At 40.6% G+C, this 12,007-nt stretch overlaps 1 protein-coding gene across 10 annotated transcripts in view; it reads right to left on the bottom strand.

The window, feature by feature from the left end:
* The window catches only part of Arhgap32 (Rho GTPase activating protein 32), a 320,258-nt gene that overhangs the window by 123,509 nt on the left and 184,742 nt on the right, over window positions 1-12,007 (bottom strand). For all 10 annotated transcript variants that reach the window (XM_087214296.1, XM_087214295.1, XM_087214289.1 and 7 more), the window contains one exon: window positions 6,317-6,403. In XM_087214296.1, the coding sequence (XP_087070422.1) occupies window positions 6,317-6,403 (87 nt within the window). The remainder of the gene's footprint in view (window positions 1-6,316; window positions 6,404-12,007) is intronic.

Below are 12,007 nucleotides of genomic sequence, written 5' to 3'. Positions count from 1 at the left end.
GGACACACTATGCTTAGTTACAGTTTTGTTCCTGTGGGTGTGGCTAGCTGGAGGTTTCTGTCTTTGTCTTATGTGTAACACTTTCAATTGAGTCAGACGAGATTGGGGTGTTCAGGGTGGTTGGGCCAGTACATGGTGTTTTGCTGATTTCCAAAAGGATTTTCTTCATCTCCACTCCCCTCCGTTATCCACCCAGCATCTCTGTGCTCACTTTCTGTAAGGCTCTGGTTGGTGCCACATCATGCCCTCTGGCTAAGCTGTCTCTCTGGCTCTGCATCTGTCTCCCTCACTGCTCTCTACAAAGATTTACCCTCTGGACCCAAAATATGTGGTGCCCAGGACTCCGATGCTTTGTAGCCCGTGTCTCCCTCACTGCACCACCCAACTCATTTTCCTTCTTCCAAACTCTAAGGTGATTAGGGCTCATGGCTCTTTGAAATTCATGTCTCCCTTGCTGCATTCCACATACCAGTCACTTTCCAGCCTGCATACTCTGTGGTACCTGGTATTTGGGAGAACAGTGGGGAAGTGACTGCTATGGTGCTGCTCAAATTACCCTTCTCTTCCAGGTCTCATCAAGTGCAGTCTGCCACTCCCTGGAGCATGACTCTCCTAGTCACCAAATCCAGGACCCTAATCAATGCTCTTCTTTTGTTCTTTACTTACCCAAGGGCCAGCTGAGGCTGGCTCAGTCTCTGTCCTCCACATGATTCTCCGATGCTCTAATCTGTTAATATCTCACTCACTAGGTTCTCTCTCCGAGAGTGGAAGGAGAATAAATTTGGATCCTACATCAAGGATCCACCTGCCACTGCAGAACTGGCTCCTTCCCTGAGGATGTTAGAGTCACTTTCAAGATGCTATGTTCACCAGACCTGGGGTGTAAGGGATACCACAGTCCAGACACAGCCCCACTCCCCTTTCTAAGTTCACCAAATACTGGACTAAATACGGTGGTTTCTCCTTATCTGGCTTTGTTTGCCACACTTGTTTCTAAGGGCCTGTGCATCCTGGTATAGATATACAGAGCTTCCCTACCCACCCATGCCTCTTATAGTTGGCCTCTATCCTAAATTTTCAACATGTAAGGCAGTAGTTTTCTTCCTATTTCTACCATTACATATTTGTGAATTTCCTAAGATTGTTGTTAATTTGTCACTAATTTCAAACTAAATACACTAAATTTCTTAAGAAGTATGGACATGCAGAGGAAAAGTAGCATGACTTTCAGGAAAGACTGAAAAGGACTCTCACCAAGAGCACATAAAGACAAAAACTGGCTAGACAGAGTATTTCTTCATCCACAGCAGTTGAAGGGTTTGTTCCAATAAATACAACCAAACAGAATGAAAGGGGTGGAGTATCTGAGGCACACCACATCTCTGTTAGTTAAGATCACTTATTCTCCATAATGAGTAATATGAGAAGGAGGAAGTGAGAGCTCTATTCTTCAAGGTATGGGACAGTCAGCTGAGAAACACCAATACTGCTAAATAAAATTTGTGTGACCGGTATCTGTTTCAATTGCTTTGGATTTTGCTATACTGACTTAAATACTTTTGTATCAGTAATACTGCAGCCCACTGGGCTGAGATTGCACCCTGTTGGTCAGGACTCTCTCCCTCAGGGGCTCCAGAATTTAAAGGTCCACTAAAAGGACTCAAAGGTGTGGGGAAGGTGGGAAAGGCAGGGGAGAGAAGAGGGCTTGTCCACTAATTCATGAAAAGAAAGTGGACTGTCAACCAACTATCTGCACTTCTGCAATTCTTTATTAACACTTGGGATAAGTTCACAGATTTTAGAGTGGCCAACAAAGAACAAATCGTGTTATTAAGGAACGGTAGAGGACCTCCCCCTCAAAATACTACATTTAGGTTCAAATCCTGGCCCTTCTCTTTAATTTTATGACTTTGGAGAAGGCCTTAACATTCCTGAGTCCTTGCTTCATCATCTATAAAATGGAAACCAGACTATTTGCCTCACACAGCTGTTACAAGAATTAAATGACATACTACATGTCATAATATCTGTTTATAAGACACACTAGTGATAAAAAATGTGCTTATTGAATTTGAGTCCATTCAGTATGGTAGACAGAGTTTACATTTCTGGACTCACAATTTAGAAAGAAGTAAGTTTTAAAGGGCAGACAAAAACACAAGAGGTTCAGATATAAGACCTAAGATATGTTATGTACATGTACCAACTCCCCATGATGTAGTACAAACATACTATACTAGTAAAAATAATGAAAATACATTTTAAAAAGAAATTAATGTCACTTAATCTGCAGGAAGGAAAAAGAACTGTGCCATTTAATGTCACTTTCTAAGATAATAGAACAAGAGGGAGAGGGGTAACATGAAGGATCAAGAGTTTCAGTTAAAATAAAAGAATATTAAAGTGTATATTATTAAAATGAGAAGTTAGCACAGATATATGTGAATAAATAGCTTCTTCAACAGACACATTACATCAGTGTGTAACAGTGATCTTGCCTTACCTGAAGTCTAAGCAATTTCTGAAATCTCTCTTAGCCTGAAAATGTCAAGGAGATATAGAAAAAGCCGGCAATCAGGAAACTAGTTCTCAGTAGCTAGATTCCACAGTTTAGAACAGCCGCTTGAGTACTTTTGACCTTGGTTTCCTCACTTGCAAAATTAGAGGGTGTAATTATGAGTCTCTCATAGTTATAAAAAGTGATTCTAGTTTAATATAGTTTATGGCTGACACACATGGCAAAAATACAAAGGGAAGCCTTGGGGATGCTTCAATGATTACTTACAGTGGGCAGAGAAAAGGACCAACCGCATCATTACAGTGTGGTAAAATTACTACTTCGATATAATAAATTGTCTACCAAGTGATTTTACATGTTTTAAACAGCTTGACAAGACATTTATAACCAGCAAACTTATCTACCATCTAGGTCACCTATACAGGAAAGTGCAATTAAGGAACAGCTAAGCATCCTAATGTACAGTCCCAAACATCTGTCTGCCTTTTGAAGAAAACAGTATAGATTTTTTTGACATTATCTTTTGCTCATGAGAATAAAAATATATTTTCAGAGCATATGAAAATTAATGACAGAAATGCTAAAATACGAGAGCTGACAAAAAACGTGGTATGTTTAAATTTTAGAAATTATTAAAATAAAAGACACACTGCCATTAACCCCTTCAAAGTACTCTTGAAACACACTTATTCCATTGTTCTTGCCACTTTCTCAGGCAATTCTGGAAGTCTTTCATGGGTGTCTTCATGAAGTATAGTCAAAATTTGGTGAATGCTGCTGCCCAGGGACCATCCAAAAGAAAGGCAGGCTTGTAAAAACATTATGGGTGTGTCTTCTTCCACCTTATTCACCAGATCTTCCACAGTGTAATTTCTGGCTTTTCCCCAAAGTCAAGATGACCATGAAAGGTAAAAATTTTGCATGTATTCAAGACATTGAGGGAGCCACAAGAGTGCAACTAAAGATACTCAAGGAGAAAGACGTGAAGAACTGCTTCAGAAAGTTGCAAAAACGATAGGATAAGTGGGTTCAAAGCAATGGGGAATATTGCTAAAGGGATTAATGGCAACATCTTTTACTGTATTAAGTATTTATAAACATTCACTGTATTTTTTGATCACACTATATTTAGGTTGTAATGGGATTAATAAATTCCTATAATCATACAATATAAAGATAAGATTTCTATTCATCTGTTACTAATAGTTTATCAGCAAAGGATTTGATATTTTCACATAAAAATCAACTCACTTGTTATGGTTTTTGGTTTTTTTTTTTTTGGTACCGGGGATAGAACTTGGGACCTTGCGCTTGTGAGGCAGACACTGGCACCACTGAGCTAAATCCCCGGCCCACTTGTTATGGTTTTCATCTGACTGTCCCCTAAAGCCTCATGTACTCATGACAGGAGGTGGAAGATGATTGGAATATGGGAGTGTTATAACTGGCTTGCTGTTAGGGAGGAGGGCCTGGTTGGGAGGGTGGGTATCACGGGAGGCATGAATTCGAAAGGTTTTTCTCTTTCCCTGGCTCCACTCTTCTTTCTCTGCTTCCTGTCCACTATGAGATGAGCAGTTTTCCTCTGATCAGGCCCTTCTACCATATCATTCTGCCTTGGAGGCAACCATGAAAGCACTAAAAACTTCTAAAATATGAGCCAAAATGAACCTCTTCTCCTGTAAGTTTTGGTATTTTGTCCTAGTAATGAGGAAAGTAATTAAGACATCACTGATGCTTACTTTCTCTTAATAGAACCACACTTCTAGTCAATAAGGGCTTATCCATTGTTCTTGCTACTTTCTGAGGCAGACTGTCCTATGACTTTTGTTTCTGTCCTTCTCTTTTCCCGGGTCTCACCATTCACCCAGTCTTAGCCATGCACATTCTGCCTAACCAATTTGAAAATTCAATTTCCCGCTTTAAGCTACACAGATCATCAAGATCAAACAGGTGTGTATGCATGGATGTATAAGGAGTAAAGAAGCACATTCACATTGCAATGAACACTTGTGTAACAAATGGTTACCCATGTAACTGTATTATCTTGGACCCAGGGACCCAGTATCAATTGTATCATCTATCTCCCTGTAACCTAGCCACTAAAGAAAAGAGTAAGAGAGATGGAGGTACCTAACCTTTTTGAGTTTACAGTATCAATATTGTTGCTTCTATAGCCTAAAAGAGAAAATTCATAAAATGCAAATTTGTGAGTCTTGCTTGTTATTAAATCTTACAATAAAAAATTAATTCACCAAATAGAATCATTTTATGAAATATGACAGGAACTTAGTGACTGAGACATGATTATTTCCTCAAACTGAGATGACAGGCAAAACACATGAACAATAAGTGACTTTGGCTATCTTCTTTATATGCAAGCTAAATTCAACTTCCAATCTCATGTTCTGATACCTAAAAATAGAATCACTTAGTTCTGGAAGGCTTTCCTTACAATCACCAAAACCAAGAATTTAAATATTTCCCATATTATATAACCATCAGATTTTTTTATACTATTAACTTCAGAAAGAGAATTAATGTTTTGACAAAAAACATAAATGCCCTGTACTCTCTTTGAAAGAAAGCTAAAAACTTTGTATAGAAGAAAGCTTTGTCTGAAATACTTCCTTTGCAGTGTCAAGCTCACTAACAGGCAGAAGGCTCAGTGCATGTAAAATAAATGAATAAAAGAACTCCACTCAGTGCTTACTAGATGAAGGAAATAATTGTTGTAGCAAATGATATATTTTAAATCTCATTATGAGCAAGTCATAGTAATTATCCTAAAAAATTTCTAATCTAGCCAGGCATGATGGCAGACACCTGTAACCCCAGCACTCTAGGAGGCAAGGCAGGAGGATCCAAGTTTGAGCCCAGACACTATCTCAAAATACAAAATAAAAAAAGCACTGGGGATGGAGCTCACCGGAAAGGCCCTGGGTTCAATACCTGGTATGGGGAAGGGGTAGGCAGTTCTAATGTGAGAGTCAAGAAATAGCAAGCTTCAAAACCATACAGCATCCTATTGTTCCACCACAGAGGAGCTCCCTGTTCTGGTCAGTAGAGACAAGCATCTGGGGCAGAGACAGCTGCTCCACTCTCCAATTCTGACACATGATCAAGTTCACCTAATGATCAATAAATGCTATCTTTCTTTGACCTCTGTACGAAGGATTTTCACTTATGGATGCATAATAAATTTCTATAAAAACTGACTCCAAAACAGATTACTTCACTCTTGAGTATGTGTAGAAATGTCAATATGATTGAGAGGAAGAATAAAACAGCATCTGGGTCACCATAACTACCACTGTTTTTTGGTTTGTTTGTTTTTGTGGTACTGTGCATTGAACCCAGGGCCTTCACATCACACTGAGCTACATCCCTCCAATACTATACCCCCCACACACTTTAAGACAAGGTCTTGGTAAGTTCCTGGGACAAAATACCCAACATCCAACACTTAGTACACAGAAGAGGTTTATTTTGGCTCACATTTTAGAAGTTTTAGTCCTTGCATGGTTGGTTCCAAGGCAGTAAGAGGCTGGGCTCAAACCTTCCATCCTCCTGCCTCAGCCTCTCACAATGCTGAAATTATTGCCATGTGTCATCACACCCAGCTTTATATTTTTTTACAATAGTCTTTCATTGCCCAATTTGGCTTCAATGTAAGTAACTATCTGTGAATTATACTCCTTTAGGCAATATGAGAAGCACAATATAGTAAGAAATTTAATAATTGCTCAAAATAATTCTTACTAACTCTATATGAAGTGAAGGACAGATCCACACAATTACCTGACAGGCAATCTGCACGAGGTAGACCAGCTCTTTAGATTCGCAGCCATTTTTCATTACTTCATTCTGTTCTTCAGAAAGTGAAAGCTATGTCACAGAAGAAAAGGGAAAGAGAGGGAGATAAAGACATGATTAAGAACAATAATAAACCAAACACACTTTTGGTTGACCCTCACATCAACCAAAAGTAAGACGTGCCTCTTTAGAATTCTATCTCATAAAGCAGATAATTGAGGAATTCAGGACTTCTGATAAAACAACACAGTCCTATGAATTGTCTTTGTACCTCATATCTAACTCGGCACAACTGTGTTTCAGCAGTAAGTAAAACACACTCAAAAGCAGGTCTTTGCTTAACTCGTATACATACACTAAGAGCAGGCACTGAAGGATAATGCGACTTAACAGCTCAAAGGGGCTCAGGCTCTATCACAGGCTTCCCAGAGCACGGGCAACACGTCTAACTTCAGACTCTCTATGTGGACCTGCTCACTGGATTTTATTCAACTTGTATTTAAATGAGCAGCCAAGGTGTGAGAGGTTAGAGGCTTCATATGAAAAGCAGATTTTTGCCTTCAATTAAAATATCAGGAAATTGGGAAATTGGCAACAATAGCTGATTAGTGACCATCATCTTGTAAAAATTTTTTATTTTTATTGGTATATGTTTGCAGTACATAATGATATTCCCCAGTGTTACAAGTACATAACACATATTAATTCTTTTTACTTCTCCTTCCCTTTCCCTCCTAACTCCTCCCTCCATCTCATCTCCCTCCTTTTTGAAAAACACCTTTCTCCCTATTTTCTATTATCTTTTATTTTATTCTTTATTTATATTTTTTGGTTTCTCACATAAGAGAAATGCTGCAATTTTTAACCCTGTGAGTCTGATGTATTTTATTTAACATTTTGGTTTCAAAGTACATCCATTTTCCTATAAGTGACTCAAGTTTATCCTTCTTTATGGCAGAGCAGTACTGTGAATAAACACCACATTTTCTTTATCCATTCATCTGTTGATGGCCATATAGGCTGCTTCCAAGATTTAGCGATAACGAGCTTATGCTGCTGTAAACATGGTTATGCATGTTATCACTGTACTATGATGTATCTAACTCTTGCAGAAAGATAATTAGAAGGAGAATAACTGGGTCAAACAGAATTTCTATTTTTAGTTTTTTGAGGAATCTCCACACTGGCTTCCATAGTGGTTGCACTAGTTCACATTCCCACCAACAGTGTAGAAGGGCGCCTTTTTCCTAACAGCCTCACTCGTAGCTAGTAGTTTTTATTTGAATTTTTGCTGATGGCCATTGTTACTGGGGTAAGGTGTAATCCCAGTGTTGTTTTAATTTGCATTTCTCTAATGGCCAGAGATGCTAAGCATTGTTTCACATACATATTGGCCATTTTTACCTCTTCTCCTGAGATGTGCATATTCATTCCAGTTGCCCATGTTTTGAATGGGTGATCATCACCTTTAAATGAGGTATATACTCTCCAACAGAATGGATTACTCTTTATTTTGTGCCAGCACCTGGCTGATTATTAATTGTCTCATTCATCATGCTGCTTGGATTGTTACTTTTTGTATACCCAATTTGCTTTACTCACTTCTGTTACATACCTGTCCCATCTTTTAATTCAAACTTGCAAAGTCTATTCCAAAGAGGGGCAACCCTAAGTTCAGAAGTACCAATAACTGGCCATGTAATACTGTCCTACCTATTTAGTTTCTCAAACAAAAACATGGAAATGATATAATTGTACCTGTTCTCAAGTTTATGGGTACTGAATATGATGGTACATAGAAAATACTGACCAAAGTGTCTGGCACCCAGTAAACAATACTGTAAATACAACATACCACTGTAGTTAATACAAAAAGAAAAATAAAGTTGATGAAAATACATTCTATAGTTAGGGGAATAATGTCAGTGGATTTTTTTTTTAAGCTTTCAGGTATTAAGTAGACGTGATTCACAGAATAACAGTCATTTTCACACTAACCAAAATAAACTGCATTTACTACAAAATCAGAACTTAAAAATCAGATAATTAAGAGTAAAAAGAAACCTATACATGTAAGTTTCAGAAAGTGACAAGACTTTCTTGAGACAGAAAAGACTAATGCATGAGGCCTGATGTGGGCAGAGATATCAAAGGATGAGCAATCTGCCTGAGACAGGAGAAGAAACCAACCAAACCTTAACTTCATGCAGATTAACATTGCAAAGTGCTATTATAAGGTACACCTGTAGCTAGGTATATATTGACAAAATCCCATGGGATTCACCAAGGTCAGTACATCAAACACCAGGGAAGAGCAGAGTAGGAAGAAGGGAACCTCTAAAGAGTAGGGTGCTCCCCCAAGCCACAGCAGCAGCTCACTGCAATAGACTGGGACCAGGACAGAAGAACTGAGACATCACCCTTGAGGTGCTCAAGACATGCAACAGCTGAGTACAGGAGGAGGCACAGAAAGCTGGGGGGGGGGGAAACAAAAACCCAGGGAGATATTGTAGGCCTTCACAGGCGACACAGTACAGTACAGATAAGACAGTACAGATAAGGAAGGAAGTGGAGAGCATGGAGAAGAACCACTCTGCACAGAGTAAAGGGGGACATGCATCCCTCAGGCAGAAGACTGGTTTCACAATGAGCACAAAGATGTCTTCAGCACCTCGCCAGTCTTAAATATTCCCCATTAAAGAAACTTCTAGACCCAATCCTCAAAATATCTTAATGTGGTGATGAACTCACTCAAACTAAGGGTGCCACAAACAACAGATCACTACCCAGTACAGATCAGCTTGATTTCTCTGAAGATCAGTTTTCAGAAAGTGATGAGACTTTCATGAGACAGAAGACCCATGCATAGCCTGTCTGATTGGCAGAGATGCCAGATCAAGAATCTGTTAATCTGAACACTGGGAAAAGGATAATCCCTTTCCCAGAGATAAATGTCATGTATTTGAGTCTCAACTATCTTTTATACAACATATTTGTACAAAAAAATTACAAAATGTGCAAAGAATATGACCCAAGTCATGAGAGGAAACAGTAAAATAAAGTATACCTAGAAATGAACCATATATAAAAATAGTAAGAGAATGTAAATTATGACAGATTCTGAGATTTAGGTGAAAAGGTAAACAATATGCAAGAGCACATGGGAAGGAGAAGATTCTGGAAAGAAGACAGAGTGAGAAGCAGGGGAATCTGTCTCCCCACCTGGATAGCAGTGGACTGGCAGAATCTGTCTAATGTAACTATTTTGGAAGTCTGGTGTCTATTAACAGCTTGCAACCTCTAGGGGGAGGGTTGGACAGGAATGCTGTGGCTAATTCTTATTGCTCTCAGCTCGTCACACACTAGCAGCCCCCACTGCCCACACTCAGCCCTGTGCAGCAGCTGTGCATGTGTTCCTGGAGCAGCCTTCACACACATTATAGAAGCCAGGGGAGGCAAAAAGGATGCTGACCCCTACCCGGGAGACCACGACTACTGAACATTACTGCTTCTGATCACAGAGGTGGGTGGAGGTTGTTGTTGCTGCATCTCTCCCCATTGTCCCAAGCCCATCTGTTCTAGCTGATGTAACCTCCAAGAATTTAAGGGCTAAAGCCATTTCCCCTCCCCAACCCTCTCATTTTTCTTTCCCCTTATGGAAGGCAGATGTGAAAGACTGCGTGAACACTCAAAAGCAAGTGCATACACATGGTATATCAGAAAGTGAAGTACATACCCAGGGAAAGGTACAGACTCAGAAATGACCTGTGAAAAAAGATTTACACCTTGGGCGGATCCCTGGTATAGATACCACCTACAAGATGGGGGGTAGGCAGGAGTGGTAGCACAGGCCCATAATCCCAGATACTCCGGAGGCCAGGGCACAAAGGAGGGTTGCAAGTTCAAAGCGAGTCTGGGCAGTTTTATTTTAAGTCTCAAAATAAAAAAATGAGATGGGCTGGGGATATAGTTCGCTGGCAGAATGTTTGCCTAGAATGTGTAAGACCCAAGAGCAATGCCCAGTACTACAAAAAATAAAAAATGAACAAAAACAGTAAACAAAAAAGTGAACTGTGGAGGAGAGGAAAATCTAGCTTCCACAATCACATTATTAGATTAAAATGTTCATTTATCAAATACCAATAATAAATCACAAAGCTTATTTTAAAAACTGGAAAGCCTTGTTCAAAGGAAGTAAATGAATCAAAAAAAGCTTTCTGAAAGAGACCTGATAGCTGATATGCTCGACAGACAACAGTCTTCATAATGCTCAAAGAACTAAAGGAAGATGTGTGGAAAGTCAAGAGAATACTGTATGAACAAAATTACCAATAAAGATAAAATTCTACAAAGAACCAAAAATATTTTATAGCTACAAAGTGCAGTAACTTCAAAGAAAAATCCACTAACAGGAGCCCATAGCAGATTTGAGCAAGCAGGGAATCAGTGAACTTGAAAACAGAGCAGTGAAAATAAGGCCTAAAGAATAGAAAGTAAATGTACTAGAGAAAAGTAAAAGAGCCTAATGCACCCATGAGATATCATCAATCAAACATATGAGAGAGTCCCAAAACAGGACAGAGTAAAGGGGAACAAAGGAACCCGAAGAAAAAACAGCCAAAAACTTCCCAAATTTGTTGAAATGGAGGAATATAAACATTCAGTGTACACCATGAACCTCAAGTAAGATGACCTCAAAGAGATCCAGATGACACATAATAAGCAAACTTCTAAATCAATATCCTCTCTCTCTCTCTCTCTCTCTCTCTCTCTCTCTCTCTCTCACACACACACACACACACACACACACACACACACTCAGGAGAAAGCATCAGGAGAGAAGCAACTCAACATAAGAGTCGTCATCAATTACCTGCAACAACTTCCCATCAAAAATGCTGGAGGCCAGAAGGCAGGTGTCAGTATGTTCAACTGCCAACCAAGAATCGTACAACTGGCAAAATGATTCTTTTAAAATGTGGGAGATAAGACAGGCAGGTCTGCGCACGCCCTACGGAGGTCTCGAGCTGCGCAGAAGATGCCAAATCAGCCCGCTGCAGACAGGCAGGTCTGTGCACACTCTACCGAGGTCCCGAGCCGCGGGGAACATGCTGAATCGGCCCGCACCCTGGCAACAATCCACTGGACCCCCCCTCCCCGCTCCTCTGTACAGCTACCTGGTTCCATGCTACAAAGGCGCAGAGGACACCGGACCACCAGACCACGGTACTGAGTCCCACTGCTCCTGGTCCAGAGGAAGGGGCTTCCCGGTCACCATCCCTCCCCCTGCTCCCAGCCCTGAGGAAAGGGCTTTTGGGCCACCTTCTGTCCCCCTGCTCCTGGCCCAGAGGAAGGGGCTTCTGGGCCACCATCCCTCCCACTGCTCCCGGCCCAGAGGTAGGGGCTTCTGAGCCGCCATCCCACTCCTCCTGGTCCACAGGAAGGGGCTTCCCGGTCACCATCCCTACCGCTGCTCCTGGCCCCGGTCCCACCTCTCCCAGCTCAGAGGAGGTAATCTGTGCAGGTGCCAACAGCCACCCCCGCCCCCCCGAGTTGAAATGAGAAAACACGTAAATAAGTCTCAAAACCAGACTTCCAGATCACCTACAGCAACTCCAAAGGGAAATGAGATGGAACACTCTGATACTCAACCACCTGGACCCACTGAACTGGCAA

This window comes from Heterocephalus glaber, unplaced genomic scaffold (assembly GCF_053883595.1).
Source record: "Heterocephalus glaber isolate CG9 unplaced genomic scaffold, H.glaber_assembly_v1.0 deba00001446, whole genome shotgun sequence".
Classification (NCBI taxonomy): Eukaryota; Metazoa; Chordata; class Mammalia; order Rodentia; family Bathyergidae; genus Heterocephalus; species Heterocephalus glaber.
The sequence above is the reverse complement of the archived record's forward strand: the minus strand, read 5'-3'. Positions and strand labels throughout refer to the sequence as shown.